The 17,229-nt window shown below is 41.8% G+C and overlaps 1 protein-coding gene across 1 annotated transcript; it reads left to right on the top strand.

Moving 5' to 3' along the window:
- Positions 1 to 14,816: 14,816 nt before the first annotated feature.
- znhit2 (zinc finger, HIT-type containing 2) lies at positions 14,817 to 16,884 on the top strand (the record flags this gene model as incomplete). Its single annotated transcript, XM_083923572.1, has 2 exons — positions 14,817 to 14,861; positions 15,131 to 16,884. The coding sequence occupies exon 2, from the start codon at positions 15,187 to 15,189 to the stop codon at positions 16,882 to 16,884; it is 1,698 nt and encodes a 565-aa protein (XP_083779698.1). The 5' UTR covers positions 14,817 to 14,861; positions 15,131 to 15,186.
- Between the last annotated feature and the right edge of the window lie 345 nt (positions 16,885 to 17,229).

Below are 17,229 nucleotides of genomic sequence, written 5' to 3'. Positions count from 1 at the left end.
CGATCTTCTCCCTGAGCAGGCAGAGAGAAGGCCACCACCTATGTTTCTGCATTTTCCTCGTCTGTCTCAGCTCTTTCTCCGCCTGCTTTTCTGCCTGGCCCTGAGTTTGTGGTGTCACATCGATCTCGCCCAAGGGAACACACCGACAGTACAGTACAGTAGATTTGTTTTATGGAAAGATGCTCTTGAGACGGAGGGTTCAAGGAAAGGGGGAGAGTACTGTAAAAAATAAGAAAAGAAAAAGAAAGTGACGCATGAGGCAGACATGTAAAATCATTGAGGAGGCGTCAAACTGGGTGATATAATTCTTTTTTTTATTGTTTGTCATTTTAGATGACCTCATCAGCATTTACCCAACTGAGGTGTCCTTTGTCTGAAGACAGTAACTTTTTACCATCTCTCAGCATCACCAGACATTCTGATGACTTTCCTCGAGCCGAACAAGAAGAATCTCAGCACAACCATGAATTAGGCAGCAATCAATCAAATGGAGTTTTTCTATATTGTATTTTGCTGCATGATTGTATAGACAGATGTTGGATTCAGTACTTTTTTTTCACAGGATGTTACACAAATCGAAACCTGATTCTGTCCTACAAAGCTCCAACTGTCACATCACAGAGCAATTTACAGATGACATTAATGTAACTATCAGAAAATATTACATTTCTGATCCCAACAATGAGTAAAATGTTCATAAAAACATCTCGGTCTATTGCTACAGTGTGCACATCGTGATGTAACCACCATGAATGAGAATGGATGTAAAATGTATGGTAAAAGAACCTTGACGGAGAGTGAGTGACTTAAGTAAAGCTTAGCTTACGCTGTTTGGCCTTGTGGAGGCTTTCTGTTCAGAAATCGCATTAAAGTCGACACTGTGCAGAGGTCTGTGCCAATCGGAGAGTGAGGCTCACTAGCAAACTCTAATAGGCTCACTAAACTAACAAATCAGTCTGTGTGTTTTAGCACTGTAAGATCCTAGCTTGCCCTACTGCAGAATGGGTACATGTCCATTATTGATGATGACATTAAAATATGCACAAGGACAAAATAGGCAATGCTGTGTGCTCTGAGTGATAATGCTTTGTGTAAATAACATGGTGTGTGTGTGTGTGTGTGTGTGTGTGTGTGTGTGTGTGTGTTTCACATTGACCTGACAAACTTTTCTATGGTGAATCAAACCCTGAAAAGCTCTATAGCTATATCTGTGCATCTTTCAGCTTGCAGAACAGGTGTGCGCGTATAGGGATTGCACCCATAGACCTTCCATCTCCATGCAGAAAAAAATGTTGGTGTGGTGGCCTGAATCTCATCAGAGGTTATGGCTCTCTTTGAATTTCCTCTTTCACCTCTTATTCCTACTTGTTAAGCCGCTCTCTCCTACGTTGGTTAGCAGCCATTGTTCCAAAACAAAGGAGCTTACCTGTGGCCATGTTATTGCTGAAGCTATGATTGCCGATTGAACAATTGTGCAACATGTATTTGTCCATGTGAGCAGTCAGAATGAAATTTAAGTTTAGCAGTTTGAATGGCAGAGTGAAGACAAGAGCTATTTTTCATGAATATTGGGGCAAATTAAGAGAAGTGTGTGTAGTGTTTGGAAAAAAAAGAGTGTGAAGCAGGAAATATGCTTGTATTTTAGCAGAATTGGTGCAGATGGTTGGTACATGAGTAACTTACTGGTTGTGGTCGTGTCTGTACAAAATACCAGTTTGAGAAGACAACATTGTTATAAATGAGTTTCATTTTGTAGGAAATTCACCTTTTGTGTGTATGTTTAAGAATTTAGAGTCATGAGAATATGAATATGAATATGAATGTGTATGTGTGTGTGTGTGTCTGTGTGTGTCTCTGTGTGTATATGTGTGTCTGTGTGTGCCTGTGTGTGTGTTGTGGTGTCGGCCCAGTGCAGTGTGATCTAACAGCTGCTGACAGGCAGGTTTGAGGCCTCTCTCTAGGGTCCCCAGTGTGTGTTTGTGTACGTGTGTGCCTGTGTGTGTGTGTCTTGCTCTAGTGGTGTGTGCTAATTGGAAGCTCAGCGGGACAGGCAGCAGGTCCTCTGTAGTGCCTGTGTGCGCGTGTAGAATCATACACATTCTCCCTCTCACTTTCTGTCTCCCTCTCTTTCTCTCTCTCTCTCTCTCTCTCTCTCTCTCTCTCTCTCTCTCTCTCTCTCTCTCTCTCTCTCTCTCTCTCTCTCTCTCTCTCACACACACACACACACACACACACACACACACACACACACACACACACACACACACACACACACACACACACACACACAAAGCTCAACAGCAGTCTGGTCCGTTAGCCTTTCTACATTTAACATGAGTCCAGTCTGCAGCCTCTTCACTTATTTATCCCTCTGCACCTCCTCCTCAGCCACCTCTCGCCTGCACTAACCTGAAATGACAGCTGCGCTGTGGCCAATGGAGACCTGCCCGCCTCCCCTGTCTCACTGGACATCAGAAACTAACATACACACACACACACACACATACACACACACACACACACACACACATACACAAACATTTCCAGATAAAGATATTGGGAAGAGAAGAAGAAGAAGAAGAAGAAGAAGAAGAAGAAGAAGAAGAAGAAGAAGAAGAAGAAGAAGAAGAAGAAGAAGAAGCGGGGTGGGCGGGGGTCGATGGTGTGCCCAGTGGTGTGTGAATTTACCTGAACAGGACCTGAAGAGATGAGATGTCCACCTTCTCCTAAGAAGTCCCACAACACACACACATGCATTCCAGCTGAAAAGTGATAGCGTAGGTTTGGTGCAGTGATTGTTTTTCCTCCAATCCCACAGTTGAACAAGCTATAACACAATGTTTATTAACTGATATTGTTGACATTGAAAACTGCTTTGTGGAACAAGCATGATTCATGAATAATGAATAAAATAATACACCTCTTTACTGATCCTTGAGGGAACTCCTCTCTTCACTTGACCTCTGTCAACAGATGTTACGGAGCAGGGTCAACGTCCCTGGAGGTGGCAGCATTTCAGTGTCTTGCTCAAAGACACTTTGGCACATGTGTCCGATTTTTGGTTGAGAACCAGATTGTCACACAGTCTCTCGTGAAAAAGGACTGACAAGCTTCTGGTGCTTCCCTATGTGGGATTCAACTGAAACACATTTAATATGTGAGTGAATGCTACTGTAACTAAAGTCACTTTCAGTTTTTGTCAATTTGTCAAAAATATAAAAGCTGGATTAGATTTGCAGCATAATTTAGTAGTGTGTACTCATGTGTGTGTGTGTGTGTGTTTGTGTGTGTGTGTGTGTGTGTGTATGTGTGTGTGTGTGTGTGTGTGTGTGTGTGTGTGTGTGTGTGTGTGTGTGTGTGTGTGTGTGTGTGTGTGTGTGTGTGTTTTGCTGGTTGGATGTCAGTTACTTTACAGCATGTCTGACAGCCAGCATATGATCCTGAGACAGCGTGACAGCTGCCTTCACGCCTCTCTCACCATACACACACACACGCACAAATACATGCACATGCACAGTGAACGACAGCTTCGCCACCCTGTGACAGACCTGCTACATCCATCTACAGCAATCAGGCCCAAGGATAGAGAGGTGGAAGGGTTGAGGATAAGAAGATGGTGGTTGGGATTAAGAGTGTGACTTGAGGGTGGACAGGAGACAGATACAGGGATGGACAAGACACCAAAGGGCTGGTGGATGTATGGATGGATGTCAAAGGTCAGAAGGAGATCTAAGCGAAACTAAGAGAGGGAGGAAAAGAGGAGGAAGAGGTAGTTTGAGCGATGGGTAGATGAGAGAGAATCAGAGATTAATGTAAAGACAGAAAAAGACTAAGTTGTCAATAAAGTTGTCAATAACAGAATCCTATGCTGAGGCTGGACAGCATGGACTGTACATTGAGCTGAATCCCAAACCTGCAACACATGAGCAGCAAACAGGCAGTAAGGCATCACAGAGAACATTTCACATAATCATCACCTTCAACCAAAACTGCTTCCTCTTCAGTTTTTCAAAAGTTGTCTCACCCACATCACCCCAGGCCAGATTTTTCACAAGCAACCCCACCCCCAATCGTCCCCCCTGGGGAAACGCGGATCCTCTAACTGATAAGTGCCAAGGCTTTGGGGCGGAGTTGAAGGGTGGTGGTATCCATTGTTGAGGCGCCTTCACCGGAGCGCAATGGCAGACAATGTCCTCCTCGCTGCTCCCTAATGTGACGAGACATGCCTGACATTCCACACCACATATGTCAAAAAAGAGACTTCATACATGTGCTCACAACAAAAACACGTGTGCACACACACACACACACACACACACACACACACACACACACACACACACACACACACACACACACACACACACACACGCACACATACACACACACACGCACACACACACACACACACACACACACACACACACACACACACAAACACACACACAGATGCAGGAGAGAATGAGAGAAAAACAATGAATGTAGGGTTGATGTAGATTTCCGATGTATGAATAATATTCCCCATTAGTTTGCTCTGTATCATTTTTGTTGACCTTTTCTATATTTTCCTGCGTACCAATTTCATGCCACGCTTGAGAGGGCCTGTGTCTGCTCTAATGATGACAGGCATGTTGCTGACATCAGCGTTCGACTATTCATCTACATGCTTGTTTGTTTGTGTTTCGCTGTCCTCTTCCATCCACTCAATTCTCCAGAGTTGGCATGGTGATAATTTGCAGAATATAAATCTTGATCGGATTGGATTTCCCGGACAGCCGTGAGAAAGTGAAGTCAACAACAGGCTTGCACAAGGTGAAAATCAACACTCTGGGAAGGCGGAGGCTCCTTGTGCTCTGAAGTCATTATGCTAATGGGTGAAAGAGAAGATTAGAGCAGGGAAAGGTTTCAAAGATTGTTCTGTCTCCATGTTTGCGTTGGAAAGTGGAATTAAAGGTTCTATAACATTTCAGCATGAAGTAAAGCTGCACTCCAGGAGAGTACTCGCACCTGCAAGACAGAACATCTGAAAACCCAGACCACACAGACACACACAAATATGCACTGGAGAGCGATACATTAATCTGTTCTGGCATGAACAGGTGCTTAAAACATTGTAGATGTCTGTGTTGCTTTTACTTTACAAAGACTGTACATACTAACTACACACACACACACACACACACACACACACACACACACACACACACACACACACACACACACACACACACACACACACACACACACACACACACACACACACACACATACACACACACAGAAAACCCCGTGCTGTGCTTGAGGGCAGGCTCACCGTAGGCCTTTTCCCAAAGCAGAGGTGATGTGTCCTGGTCCACTAATGTCAACATCGCAGCCAGAGTCAGAGAGCTGTCAAACACACTAACACACAACCTTTTCCGGCTAACACTAACACAGTCAGAGTGTGTGATTATGTGCATGCCCAAAATGCCAAGTGTTCCCCTGTCCCTTCTCAATATTTGAAAGAGTTCCATTGTGTTGCCTTATACCTCGCCTTCAAGGTAAACATACACTGTCCTTTGTTCAGTGTGTGTGGTTGGATGGTATTTGTATGTATGATGTGTGTGATCTTTGCCTTTGAATTATCCCTCCTGGTGCTGTCAACTGATAATATTTTGTGATATTTTACCTGTTTTATCTGTATTTAACTGTTTTACATTATCATGCACAATAGATTGCAATAGATTGTTTCATGCTGTCACTTCTATCAGAGTTTGGGTTTGTGATCAGATCAATTGCTTACAAAGAGCTTCACATAATGAAAAATATGTGGATGTAAATGTAATTTGGTAAACAGGGGATGAGGAGGGCAGTATGTTGACAAAAGACGGTTTATAAAACGTAACGTTAATGCTCATTACAAACTACAATAAATATGATATGATATAAACTGTAAATTCAGAGACAATCACATCAATATGGATAAAATTAAGGAGGAGTTTTGGTGCCATGGCTTTGTCTTGCAATGAAATGGGATTCAGACATTCATGTTTCCCTCAGGGTGAATTGTAATAACTTCTGAGATCCCTTAACTTTTTGTAGTATGTTTGTTGAGTAATTTATGACCAAATACTGTAAAACTAATGACATTGCAGCCTAAACAACACTTTGTGTTTTGGGCTTATTCACCATATCCATGCCTTATCATATATCTATGAAACATCAGCATTGTCATTGAGTGGGGCAGCCGGTGGATGAGTGGTCAGTCGCCCCATGTAAAGAGGCTGGAGGTCCTCGAGGCAGCGGCCGCAGATTTGACTCTGACCTGCGGTCCTTTGCTGCATGTCTCCCACTCTCTCTCTAACCCCATTTCCTGTCCGTCATTTATAATAAAGGCTTGGAAAACTACCAAAAAAATAATCTTTAAAATTGTTTTTAAGATTAAGCATGCCGACATTAACACTTATCCTATAGGCTTAGGCACACACGACATATGACAGCTAAAGAACCCAACACACTCTTTTTGGGTTTTCCACTGACTAAAGCTGTGGATAGTACCTGGTACTTTTTGGTACCACCTCCAAGCAAGGTGAGTCAATACAAAAAGTGGAGTCAATACACTGCAGACCACTGATTGGTCAGGGAGAATTGTCACTAGTGCGACACGGGACATCCTACGCGAACCCATCGCAAAGACATGGACACATCGCTCCTGATGAAAGGATCCAGACGGTGTCACAATGAAAATTATGTCACGCCACTTTCAAACAGTATCGTTATGAAAAACACGAAACGAAGTACAGTGGAGTTGAACTGAACAATGCATGGAAACGAAGCATTAGTCTGCTATAACAGCAAATGCTCCAACAACAACTTAATTTTTGTTAAGTTGGTATAGTTTGAATCACTCATTTGTTTGTTCGAAAGTAGCGAATGTTTTGGAGATTGGCAAATCCCGTCTGACTATGGACCGACTCTCCACATCTTCAATGATTCTTAGTGGTCTCCCCAATTAAAAAAACATCTATAGTGCGCGACATATAGAATAGAAGATTGAGTAAACATTTTGTGAAACTTATTACTCTGAACATACTATGAATATGTGTCGAGCCTCATCTGTCAACCTACAATGAGACACACACACACACACACACACACACACACACACACACACACACACACACACACACACACACACACACACACACACACACACAATAAATGAGAACACACATCAGATGTTGGAGATAGCATGCGGTGAAGGCATAGGTGTTAGAGCGTGAAGGGTTTCCCCTGTTAATACGGATATAATGATGTGACTATAACTGTATCAACATCACTGTGTGAGAGTGCCCCCAATCACAGGAGCAGTTGTTTTGTTGATCTGCTACACATTTCGTCATGACTCACACCTCACGAAAGAAAGATTTTAAAGATAGATAGAGGTAACAAGAGATAGATAGAGGTTGATGAATACGAGGAGACATGGACTTGTGTGTTGTTTTGACTGGGCTGCGAGGGATGTGAAGCTGACAGTGAGTTGGCCTACATTCATGCAGCTTTATGTGTGAGGGTAAACAGAGAGACAGCCCTGCGTCTATCTAATTATTCATCCACACAGTTCGTGTTTGTACATATGCCTTGGATACTGTGCATGACGCATGATCTAGATCAGTGATTCCCAACAGGGGTACTCATTTACTATTATATTTATTATCATTATTATTATTATTATTATTATTATTATTACTGTTTTAATGGATGAACTGAAAGAACTGGCACTAATACGTTCCACCGGAATTGTACGTTTTTACATGACAAATATATTGATTGATTGCACTGCAAAAGGGGACTTCAGTTATCAGGGAGTACAGAACAATTGAAGAGTTGCTTAGCTAAGCTTAAAAAACACCTGAATAGTGTTGAGAATGTGAAAAAGTAAATACAAGTAACATATGGTTGAGAAGTCATTTCTAGTTGTAACTCAGTCTGTTTTTGACTTGGCTTGGGAATGAAAATGCAGTGTGGACAGGAGAGGTCTCTTCTAAAAGTAGCTAATAAATGAAGTTGAAGCAAATGAAAAATGGTTGGAATAGACAGCTGAATTAATCTATAAAAGAATAGCATAGAATAGTTAGTCCAAAGTAACTTAACAGGGTTGAATGAATCGGATAAATGTTTGAAATAGTTCACATAAATAGTTAAAATAAAGCTAAAAGATGTAGATAAATGGTTGAAACATACAGTACGCATGCAATTGACCAAACCAACCTAAACATTATTGCTTTATAATTAATATTACATGTTGTGTCGAAGAAGGGGTACCTGAGTTCAAGTCGACAGAGCTGTGTATGTGTGTGTACGTGTGTGTGTGTGTGTGTGTACATCAGGGTCTAGATGAAGAACAATGTCACTTTTTTCCAAGGTGACATACTTGATAACATTTTCCCTCTCAGACTCTAAAAGTGGTATTAATCTCCATCAAATGTCCCAAAAGACACAAACGCATATACACACAACATATCACAGCACAGTTGTCTCTGGCATTTCAGTGATTTAGAGCGTCATCCCTGGTTGCCACTAGCTTGAAACTGTGATCTTCACATATATGACACCTAAGCTCAACAAGGTCCACACACACACACACACACACACACACACACACACACACACACACACACACACACACACACACACACACACACACACACACACACACACACACACACACACACACACACACACACACGCACACACACACACACACTGAAGGGATGTCTCTGCTCTGCCTCTCCTGCTGTCACATTCTCACTTCCTGATTTAGACAGACAGAGACCAATCCTTTGGGACACAGACACACTTCTCTCTTTCGCTCCCTCGCTCCTCCCTCCATTCCTCCCCTTTTCTTGATCCGCTGCTCCCTCTCGTGGGGATGGAAGGAGGCGGGGCCGGAGGTTAGACAGAGGAAGGCGGGTGATACACAGATACACTGCCAGTCTCAGGTTTGCTCCTGCGGGAATGGTGTGATGGAGAAGGGGAAGTGGAGGGAAAAACATGGAAGTCTCACTCAGGGTTTTTTTGTATTGTTTTTTTACCATTCATGAGAAAACAGAGAGGTCAGAATTGTTATAAACAGAAACAGAAAAACAGGAGTCACACAGGCTATAGAATTCAAGTCAAGTGGGTTTGAATAATGTCTGTCTAAATGTACACCCCTGGTTTAAATGCCATCACTCCACAAGTTTTCATCACGTCTGTCACTCTAGGACAGGCATGTTACAAACACTATTCCCAGTGGCTTTTTGCTTGTTTCACGACCTGCTTTTATACAAGCTGGCCCACTCTGACAGAGCAACACTGGGAGTGTGTCTTCCATATAATGTAAAAACAAAACATTTCCCATATAATTTAACCCAAAATAATGTCTTCTCGATGATGATTGCTTGCTTTTGTCTCTTTTTTCATTCCTTCCATTTGTTCAGTATTTTCTTTTTAACAATGAATGCTCTTTATATTGTCATTTAAATTATTTTTTTATTTGAGAAACACCGTATACTCCTTTAGCTTCCTGACCTATTCTACTGTTTCACATTTGATATTGGCTTTTATTCTTCAGAATTCAAAAGTGACATAATCATGTGTTATTTAAAAATAAATTGATTTATTTAACCATTATTTAGCCCAAACCTAATTGAGATAGAAAACAATATTTATTCTTGAATAGGGTTTTAGCTAAGATAAGTGGCAATAGCCATGAGTTACAGACAAACAACCTAAAACAGGCCACATAAAATATGCCACAAATTACAAGTCATTAACAAAATTTCTAATACAGTCATATAAAGTATTTCATTCTAAAAACATTCTTAATAGCACCGTAACACAAATGAAGAACTGCCTAAAACAATAGTTTAAAGTACACATAGTCAGAGGTGAGAGAGAGGGAGAGATAACCTGTACATGACTGACTAAGCTAGAAAAAGTCCAAAGTCTCAAGTGACAAAATAACAGTACATAAAGCCACTGATGTAGAAAGAATAAAAGTACATTAAATCACTGGTGTGGGCTACTGTGAAACACTAGACCCTCTATTTCCTGCCTGGGTCGAGAGAGATAGAGAGAAGGTTGACTTCTGGAGTGCTGCAAGGTTTCTTTTTCCTTCTTCCTGCTTGTTTCCACTGTCACTGCTGTCAACAGCCGCTTTAGGTCACTGAGAGGCTACCGCTCCATCTACCTGTGTTTTAGCACATCACACGCCACACTGCACCCAGCACACTCACACATAGATACACACACTCAGAGGGAGAGTCCATTGGTTGGGGCAGATCAAGGAGGTACATAGGAAACAGGGATTTGTTTATATGGACTGACTGACCTGGCAAAGGTTGTCAATTAAAGGAAGGAAGACAGAGAGAAGGAAAGAGGAGGAGGAGGAGGAGGAGGGGGAAGAGGAGGAGACAGTGTTGTGTAGAGGTGAAAATAATAGGTAAATAATAGATCCTGGAGATGAATTATTGAGGGTGTACATTGATGCTTTCATCCTTGGGAGCTGAGTCTTACATTCCTGGGTTCATTCATGAAAAAAGGTATATGGAGGAGAGATGAAAGGAGGATGAGAGGGTGAGGGTGAAAGAGAGTGTTGTTGCTATGTCAGGTTTCAGTTGAGAGTTTGCTCGATACACCTTTCAACACTCACTGACTCACACACACACACACACACACAAATGGAGACCTTTGATATTTTCGGATGTATCGTGATCTCCAGCGTCATCAGTTTTATGAGTTTATTTATCCATTTCATGTATTTATTTTTCAACAATTAAAACCGATTGTGTATCTACTTTCATTTCATTGTAATTGTATATTGACTCCTGTTATTCTCTCGTTTTAAATCTTTCTACTCAGATCTGATTTTCTCTATCTTTGATTACTCCCTTTATATTTCTTTATATGTTTGTTATATGTAAGGAAACTCCTGTGTTGTGCAGTATGTTATATGTGCTGCTGCAAACCAGGGCACTCCTGTAGAAGACATTTTTAATTATTGAGGTGCACTTTCCTGGACTAAAGTTATATACACACGTCAAACATGTCATCTCATGTTACAGCCCTTCCAAAAGGAGAATCATCCAATGTACATTGTCCATCGCAGGCTGAGGAGCTGTAAGTGGTGGCTTGGCATTTCCAGGTGCTCTTCAGGGAGATACAGTAAGTCATTGGTCCCTGCTGCACTGCAAGGTTTTTAATGAACATGACTGCTACTGTTGATGATGATGATCTCATGTTGATGACTGGGATGATGTTTGTGTTCATGAATAAGTTGATTTGTCATATATTAGTGAAGTCATGGTAGTACATTTTTTTATTTTTTCATTTACTATACGCTCTATCCTTATTTTGTATTGCCTTTAGATATGTACGTCTTCTCCTGTAAGTTTCCCCCCTGGCGGATTAATAAACTATTTTGTATAGTATCGTATCATATTTTATGTTATGATATCGTGAGAACACAACAGTACATTTTTCACTTTAATGTGAAACATTAATACTCCACTGTCTGCCACCAGCTGATAGGTGACAGGGAACAGGCTCTGCCTTTTGGGCATGTCCAGCTCTGGTATGTCTGGAGCTGTCTACTGTACATCAGCAGGGTGTGTGTGTGTGTGTGTGTGTGTGTGTGTGTGTGTGTGTGTGTGTGTGTGTGTGTGTGTGTGTGTGTGTGTGTGTATGTGTGTGTGTGTGTGTGTGTGCAGTATAAGAGTAGACCTATGTTGATGTAGACTGTTCTGTCACCTGTCAGCCCACAAGGATCTGGCATCACAGGCCAACCAAAAGAGACTGTGTGTGTGTGTGTGTGTGTGTGTGTGTGTGTGTGTGTGTGTGTGTGTGTGTGTGTGTGTGTGTGTGTGTGTGTGTGTGTGTGTGTGTGTGTGTGTGTGTGTGTGTGTGTGTGTGTGTGTGTGTGTGTGTGTGTGTGTGTGTGTGTGTGTGTGTGTGTGTGTGTGTGTGTGTGTGTGTGTGTGTGTGTGTGTATGTATGTATATATGAGTTTGCACCGTGCATCTGTGTTCTGTTTTTTCTTTGGTTATTTATTATTATTATTATTATTATTATTATTACATTGGCTATAAATGTAGGCTTTCAGAGCTACATAAATTGTCCTACTGGGGTATCCTAGTGTCCAATTCTGGCAGGTTGTTTCATCTCATACCAGTCTTTCATGTCTGTCATTATACTGCCAACTAAAAGCAAATATACCAAACCTGTGCCTAGGCTCATGCAAAGAGGACAAAAAACTTTCCTGACCTGAATGAGAATCTGCTTTACTACATATCATCAGTCTAACAGTCAGTAGGAAAGCTTGTGGATTTAGTGTTGGGGGTACTAACATGTCACAGGACATGCCAGAGAAGAATAAAGGAGACACGAGGAGGCAGCAACCCAACCAGGACTGCTGGCACGGCAGCCAGGGGCGGGGCCAAGACAGCATGGCACACGTCGACCTCAGACCCCCCTCCTCCTCCCCCTTTCCCCACGGGCTCTGACAGGCGGCACGGGAACCCTTTGGCCCAGTGAGGGGTGGACAGCCATCTGACAGCTCCCCACCTGCATGACCTTTACCATGCTTGACCTCCTGCAGGAGACAATCACCTCATAGCAAACAGCCCCACGGGAGATGTAGACACACAGCAGAGACAGGAAGACGCACATATACACAGACATGCTTAAGATTGACAGGAAGTTAGATGGAGGGACAGTTAGTCAGATTGTGACACGCATACATGCCTTTGATGATTCATTCAAATCTGCCTGGATGCTTTCCAACATCAAAGACACTCTGTCTTAAATAACATTACAATATTCCAGCGTGAGTGTGAAGAGTGTGGATAAGCTCATTTTCACAATCAATCATCCTAAACAAGACATTCAGCTGTGCGGGCAGTGCCACCACTTAGGCCTAATGGAACAAAATTATAGTCTCTTTCACTCTGTAGTTCAGCAGTTCACAATGAGAAGATTTTATTTGAGTATTGGTTTATGAACATTTAACCGCTTTACAGGTTTCAAGACAGCTGAACAGATGCAATAACAAAGTAATGGCAGTAGATTTTGGAAGACTCTACTTGGTTAAGGTGTAAAGGTACATAGACATAAAACAATTGTCCCGTTTTTTGGGGACTGAACAAGACTAACTTGTCCTTACGTTGCCATATATGGAAGAAAGAAGAAGAAAGCTGCAAAGATGGCAATAGATTGTTTTATTATATTTGTAAGGATGTGTTCTTTTCACCTGGATTCTCCTTGATGTGGTCTGTAAAAAGCTCCAGAACAGCTACTGAATGGACTTTAATGTAATATTATTTATCATGCTTTCTGATATTATTGAGTGTTTCATTACAAATATGGACATTACACAAATACTTGCAAGACATTATATCATTATTATTATTATTATTATTATTATTATTGAAGAAGGTTTTATAATCTGTTGGGTAACTTCTCTTAACAAAGCACTGAATGTTTTAGGGCCAAAATACATTTCCGATCTGCTTCGCTGTGAACCAACCACCTCTCAGATTGTCTGGGACAGGTCTGCTCCCTGTCCCCAGAGTTAAAACTAAACATGGAGAGCAAGAGTTCAGTTTTTATGAACCACATATCTGAAACAAACTCCCAGAAAACTGCAGGTCTGCTGCAACTCTCAGCTCTTTTAAACCAAGACTGAAGACCTTTCTGTTTGCCGCTGCCTTTCAATAAATAAACACAATGTATGAATTGCACTGTAACTTCTATTCCTTTAATATTATTGGGATTATTTATTTTTATTTTGTTTGCTTGTTCTTATTTTTTATAATGATATTATCTGAATGTTATTTTATATTTAATGTCATTGTATAGGTGTTTCTTTCCAATGATTTTCATGTTTTATGTAAAGCACTTTTAAGGAGTTGTTAAAAGGTGCTTACCTTGATACATTCATAGGGTAACTGTGTTAGTTTCTAGCCTCTTTCTTTTTAATTTTACTCATCTTACGGTTTGGCTCATATTTAATAATAGTAAGTTTATCGTGTGAAGCCCTTTGTGACTTGTTAAAGGTTTTTTTTAATCAAATAAACGTATTATTATACAACTTAACATGTAAGATTATAGAATAGAATTACTTCAATGATCCCAGACTGGGAAATTATTTTGTAACAGCAGTAGTGGGTCAGCAAATAAAAATAAACAATAAACAATAATAATATATACAAAAAAAAAAAACAGTAGAGAGAGCAGAGTTCTCTGTCAGGCAGAGGTGAGAGCGTTATTATATACAGTGATGGATTGTGGCAGGAAAGATTTCCTGAATCTGTTGCTACGACAGCGAAGCTGAAGCAGCCTTTAGGAGAAGGTGCTCCGCTGTCTGACCAGTGTGAGTTGGAGAGGGTGGAGAGGATTATCCATGATTGATAACAGTTTTATCATGTCATCATATCACTGTTATTGCTATGTATATTTTTGAGTGTTTCTTTATAAATATGTACAGTAAATGAATACTTGGGTGACATAATTATCATTATTATTATTGTTGTTATTATTATTATTATATGTTAGGTTAATTGATGACTGTAAAATTGCCCGTAGGTGTGAATGGTTGTCTGTCTCTGTTCGTCTCTATGTGCCCTGCGATAGACTGGCGTCCTGTCCAGGGTGTACCCCGCCTCACGCCTGATGTCAGCTGGGATCGGCTCCAGCCCCCCGCGACCCCATCAGGGACAAGCGGTTGAAGACGGATGAATGAGTAGTACAGTGATGGGTAAGTGCGGCTTTAAGTCGACGTCATCAAAGAGCGACATGGCGACGGGACAACAAACGTGAAACGTTCGTGTAAATGCTTGAAAGTAAGTAAATTTAGTTTTTTCGAAGCTATTAACGGCGAAGAAAGTGTGTTATATTGACAGTGGACGTTGCCAAAGCCCTCTTGGCGAGTTTTTAAGTGATTTAAAGCGTTTCACGGATGTAAAACCACGTAAAAAGCACTTTTTTGTGTTCGTAGCTAACGTTAGCACTGAACTGTCAAACCCACTTTGCGACAGATTCGTAACTAAGGATTATTTACATCCCTCCTAACTAAATTAACTACTGTAATTTCCTTTTGTTTAATTCTTAGGTTACGTCTTTTGGACCTGAACTGCTTCCTCTCGTGCTTCACCCGTTCAACCACCGATGAATCCATTAATTAGACGGAGACTTCCTCCGTCTGTGAGGAGTCTGCTGACGGACATCGGTCCACGGGAGGAGTGGACCGACACAGACCCCGACACAGTGACCAGAGATGGACTTCTGCTCCCGTCCAGAGGAGCTGCTGCTTCTGGACAAGAGGAATTTCTCTCTCCAGCCAAGACACAAGAGGAAGAAGGAGCCAGGAGGAGTGCAGTCTGCATGTTGTGTAAATCTAAGCCCTCTTGTTACACCTGCCCTCGGTGTAACCTGCCTTACTGCGGCTTGGCTTGCTACCAGAGCCCAGATCACACCGTGTGCTCTGAGGAGTTTTACAAGGAGTCTGTTCTGAAAGAGTTGAAGGATATGGGGAAAACAGAGAGTGAAGGGAGGAATAAAATGCAGGAGATTCTTCTGGGACTCAGACAAAAGGCGGAAAAGACAGATGGGGGGATGGAAAGTGTGTTAAAGGGCGCTGGTGTTGTGTCAGATGAAGCAGATGAAGGGGAAGGAGATGCATCAGAGAAAGTGCAGGTTGTGGAGCTCCTGTCCAGGTTAGCAGAGCTTCAGCAGTCTGGAGAAGGGAGTGAAACAGAGATTGAGGCTATTTTGAGGAAACTTGAAGAGATTGGAGGAGGAGAGCTGCTGCACAGAGACGTAGATGAAGGAGAAGGTGCAGAAGGTGAGCCGGACTTGACTGATCGACTCTCAGGGCTGGATATTGACACTCTTTCAGAGGAGGAGCTGTGGGAACTTCTCAACAGTAAAGAGAAAGAGGAGTTTATGGATCTGATGAAGGGTGGAGCTCTTGGCGGGCTGGTACCCCTGTGGAAGCCATGGTGGGAGGAGCACGAGGACGGCGGCAGAGCTCTGGTGGAGGTCCTGGAAATGGAAGTGTGCAAAATGGAGAAAGAAAATTCAACAACTGTGGCTGAACAGGATGCTGACAATGTAGTCAAGATATCACAAGAACTTGTTCGTAATCCGGGCAAATCAGCTAAAGATCTGAGAAAGATTAAAGAAGGAAACAGAACAGTTCCCGGTGTGCCTCAAATTTCTGCAAAAATCCCCAAATTGAGTTCCTTATGTGCAAATCCATCTCCCCTTGTATGCTACGGTTTGGTCAATGCACTCTTAGGCTACACCTTTACCCTGTGCCGGTTTAACAATGACACCGATTCACTGATGTTTGAGTTCTGTGACATGATTCTCGCTCTGTCTGAGGCGCTGAACTCAAGCAGGGTGTTTAACTGCGTCCAAGAGGCTTTAGACTGTGGAGAAACTCTCATTTTGGGTGGAGGTTATCTCGACAAGGAGGATCCTCTTGCCCCAGCCAGGGCGGTGGAAGCCGTGGCTCACATCGTTTCCGGCCGAGACAGAAAGGATACTACAGGATACTGCCTGGCAGCCTTGAGTCAGCTTCGCTCAGTGCTCTCCCAGGCCAGAGTTGCCCTCTCTAAAGAAGGAGAGGAAGGCGCAAGGAGACAGAAGTACTTCCTGGCAAGCAAGAAGTGTGAATTCTTTCAAGCCTGGGTGTTGGACAACGGCCACGGGATTCGTAGACTAGCTTGTGAGTTGTGGAACGAACACAGTAAAAGAGAGAGCGTTAGGAGCAGCATGGAGAAAGCAAAGACTGTAGTTGCGGAGAGCTTGAAGAAAGGAAAACGCAAAGGGAATAGTAAGTTAGTTGAAGAACTGAGCTAATGAAGTCTTTCATGAACATATTGATGTTTGTAAAAGTTTATTATGTGATAAAAATACATGAATAAATAACCTTTTCTCACTGAAATTCAACTGCTAAAAGCATATTACTGGTCTATTTTTAATATAATTATTATGTAAATAAATTTGACTATTATCACTTTGCAAAAAATCATTTGGTACAATAAAATATAAGCAGACTTCTTATCGTAATTAGTAAATCAACTATTTGCTTATGTAGGTATTTACATATATTTTTCTTGGACCTGGTGGTGTTGTATTAAAATTTTGAAATGTAAGACTAAGTAGTGTGCAAAAAGAAACTTAAGGTCCACTTACTTGCTTTTT

Source organism: Echiichthys vipera (assembly GCF_963691815.1).
Source record: "Echiichthys vipera genome assembly, chromosome: 11".
In the NCBI taxonomy this organism is placed as follows: domain Eukaryota; kingdom Metazoa; phylum Chordata; class Actinopteri; order Perciformes; family Trachinidae; genus Echiichthys; species Echiichthys vipera.
The sequence above is the reverse complement of the archived record's forward strand: the minus strand, read 5'-3'. Positions and strand labels throughout refer to the sequence as shown.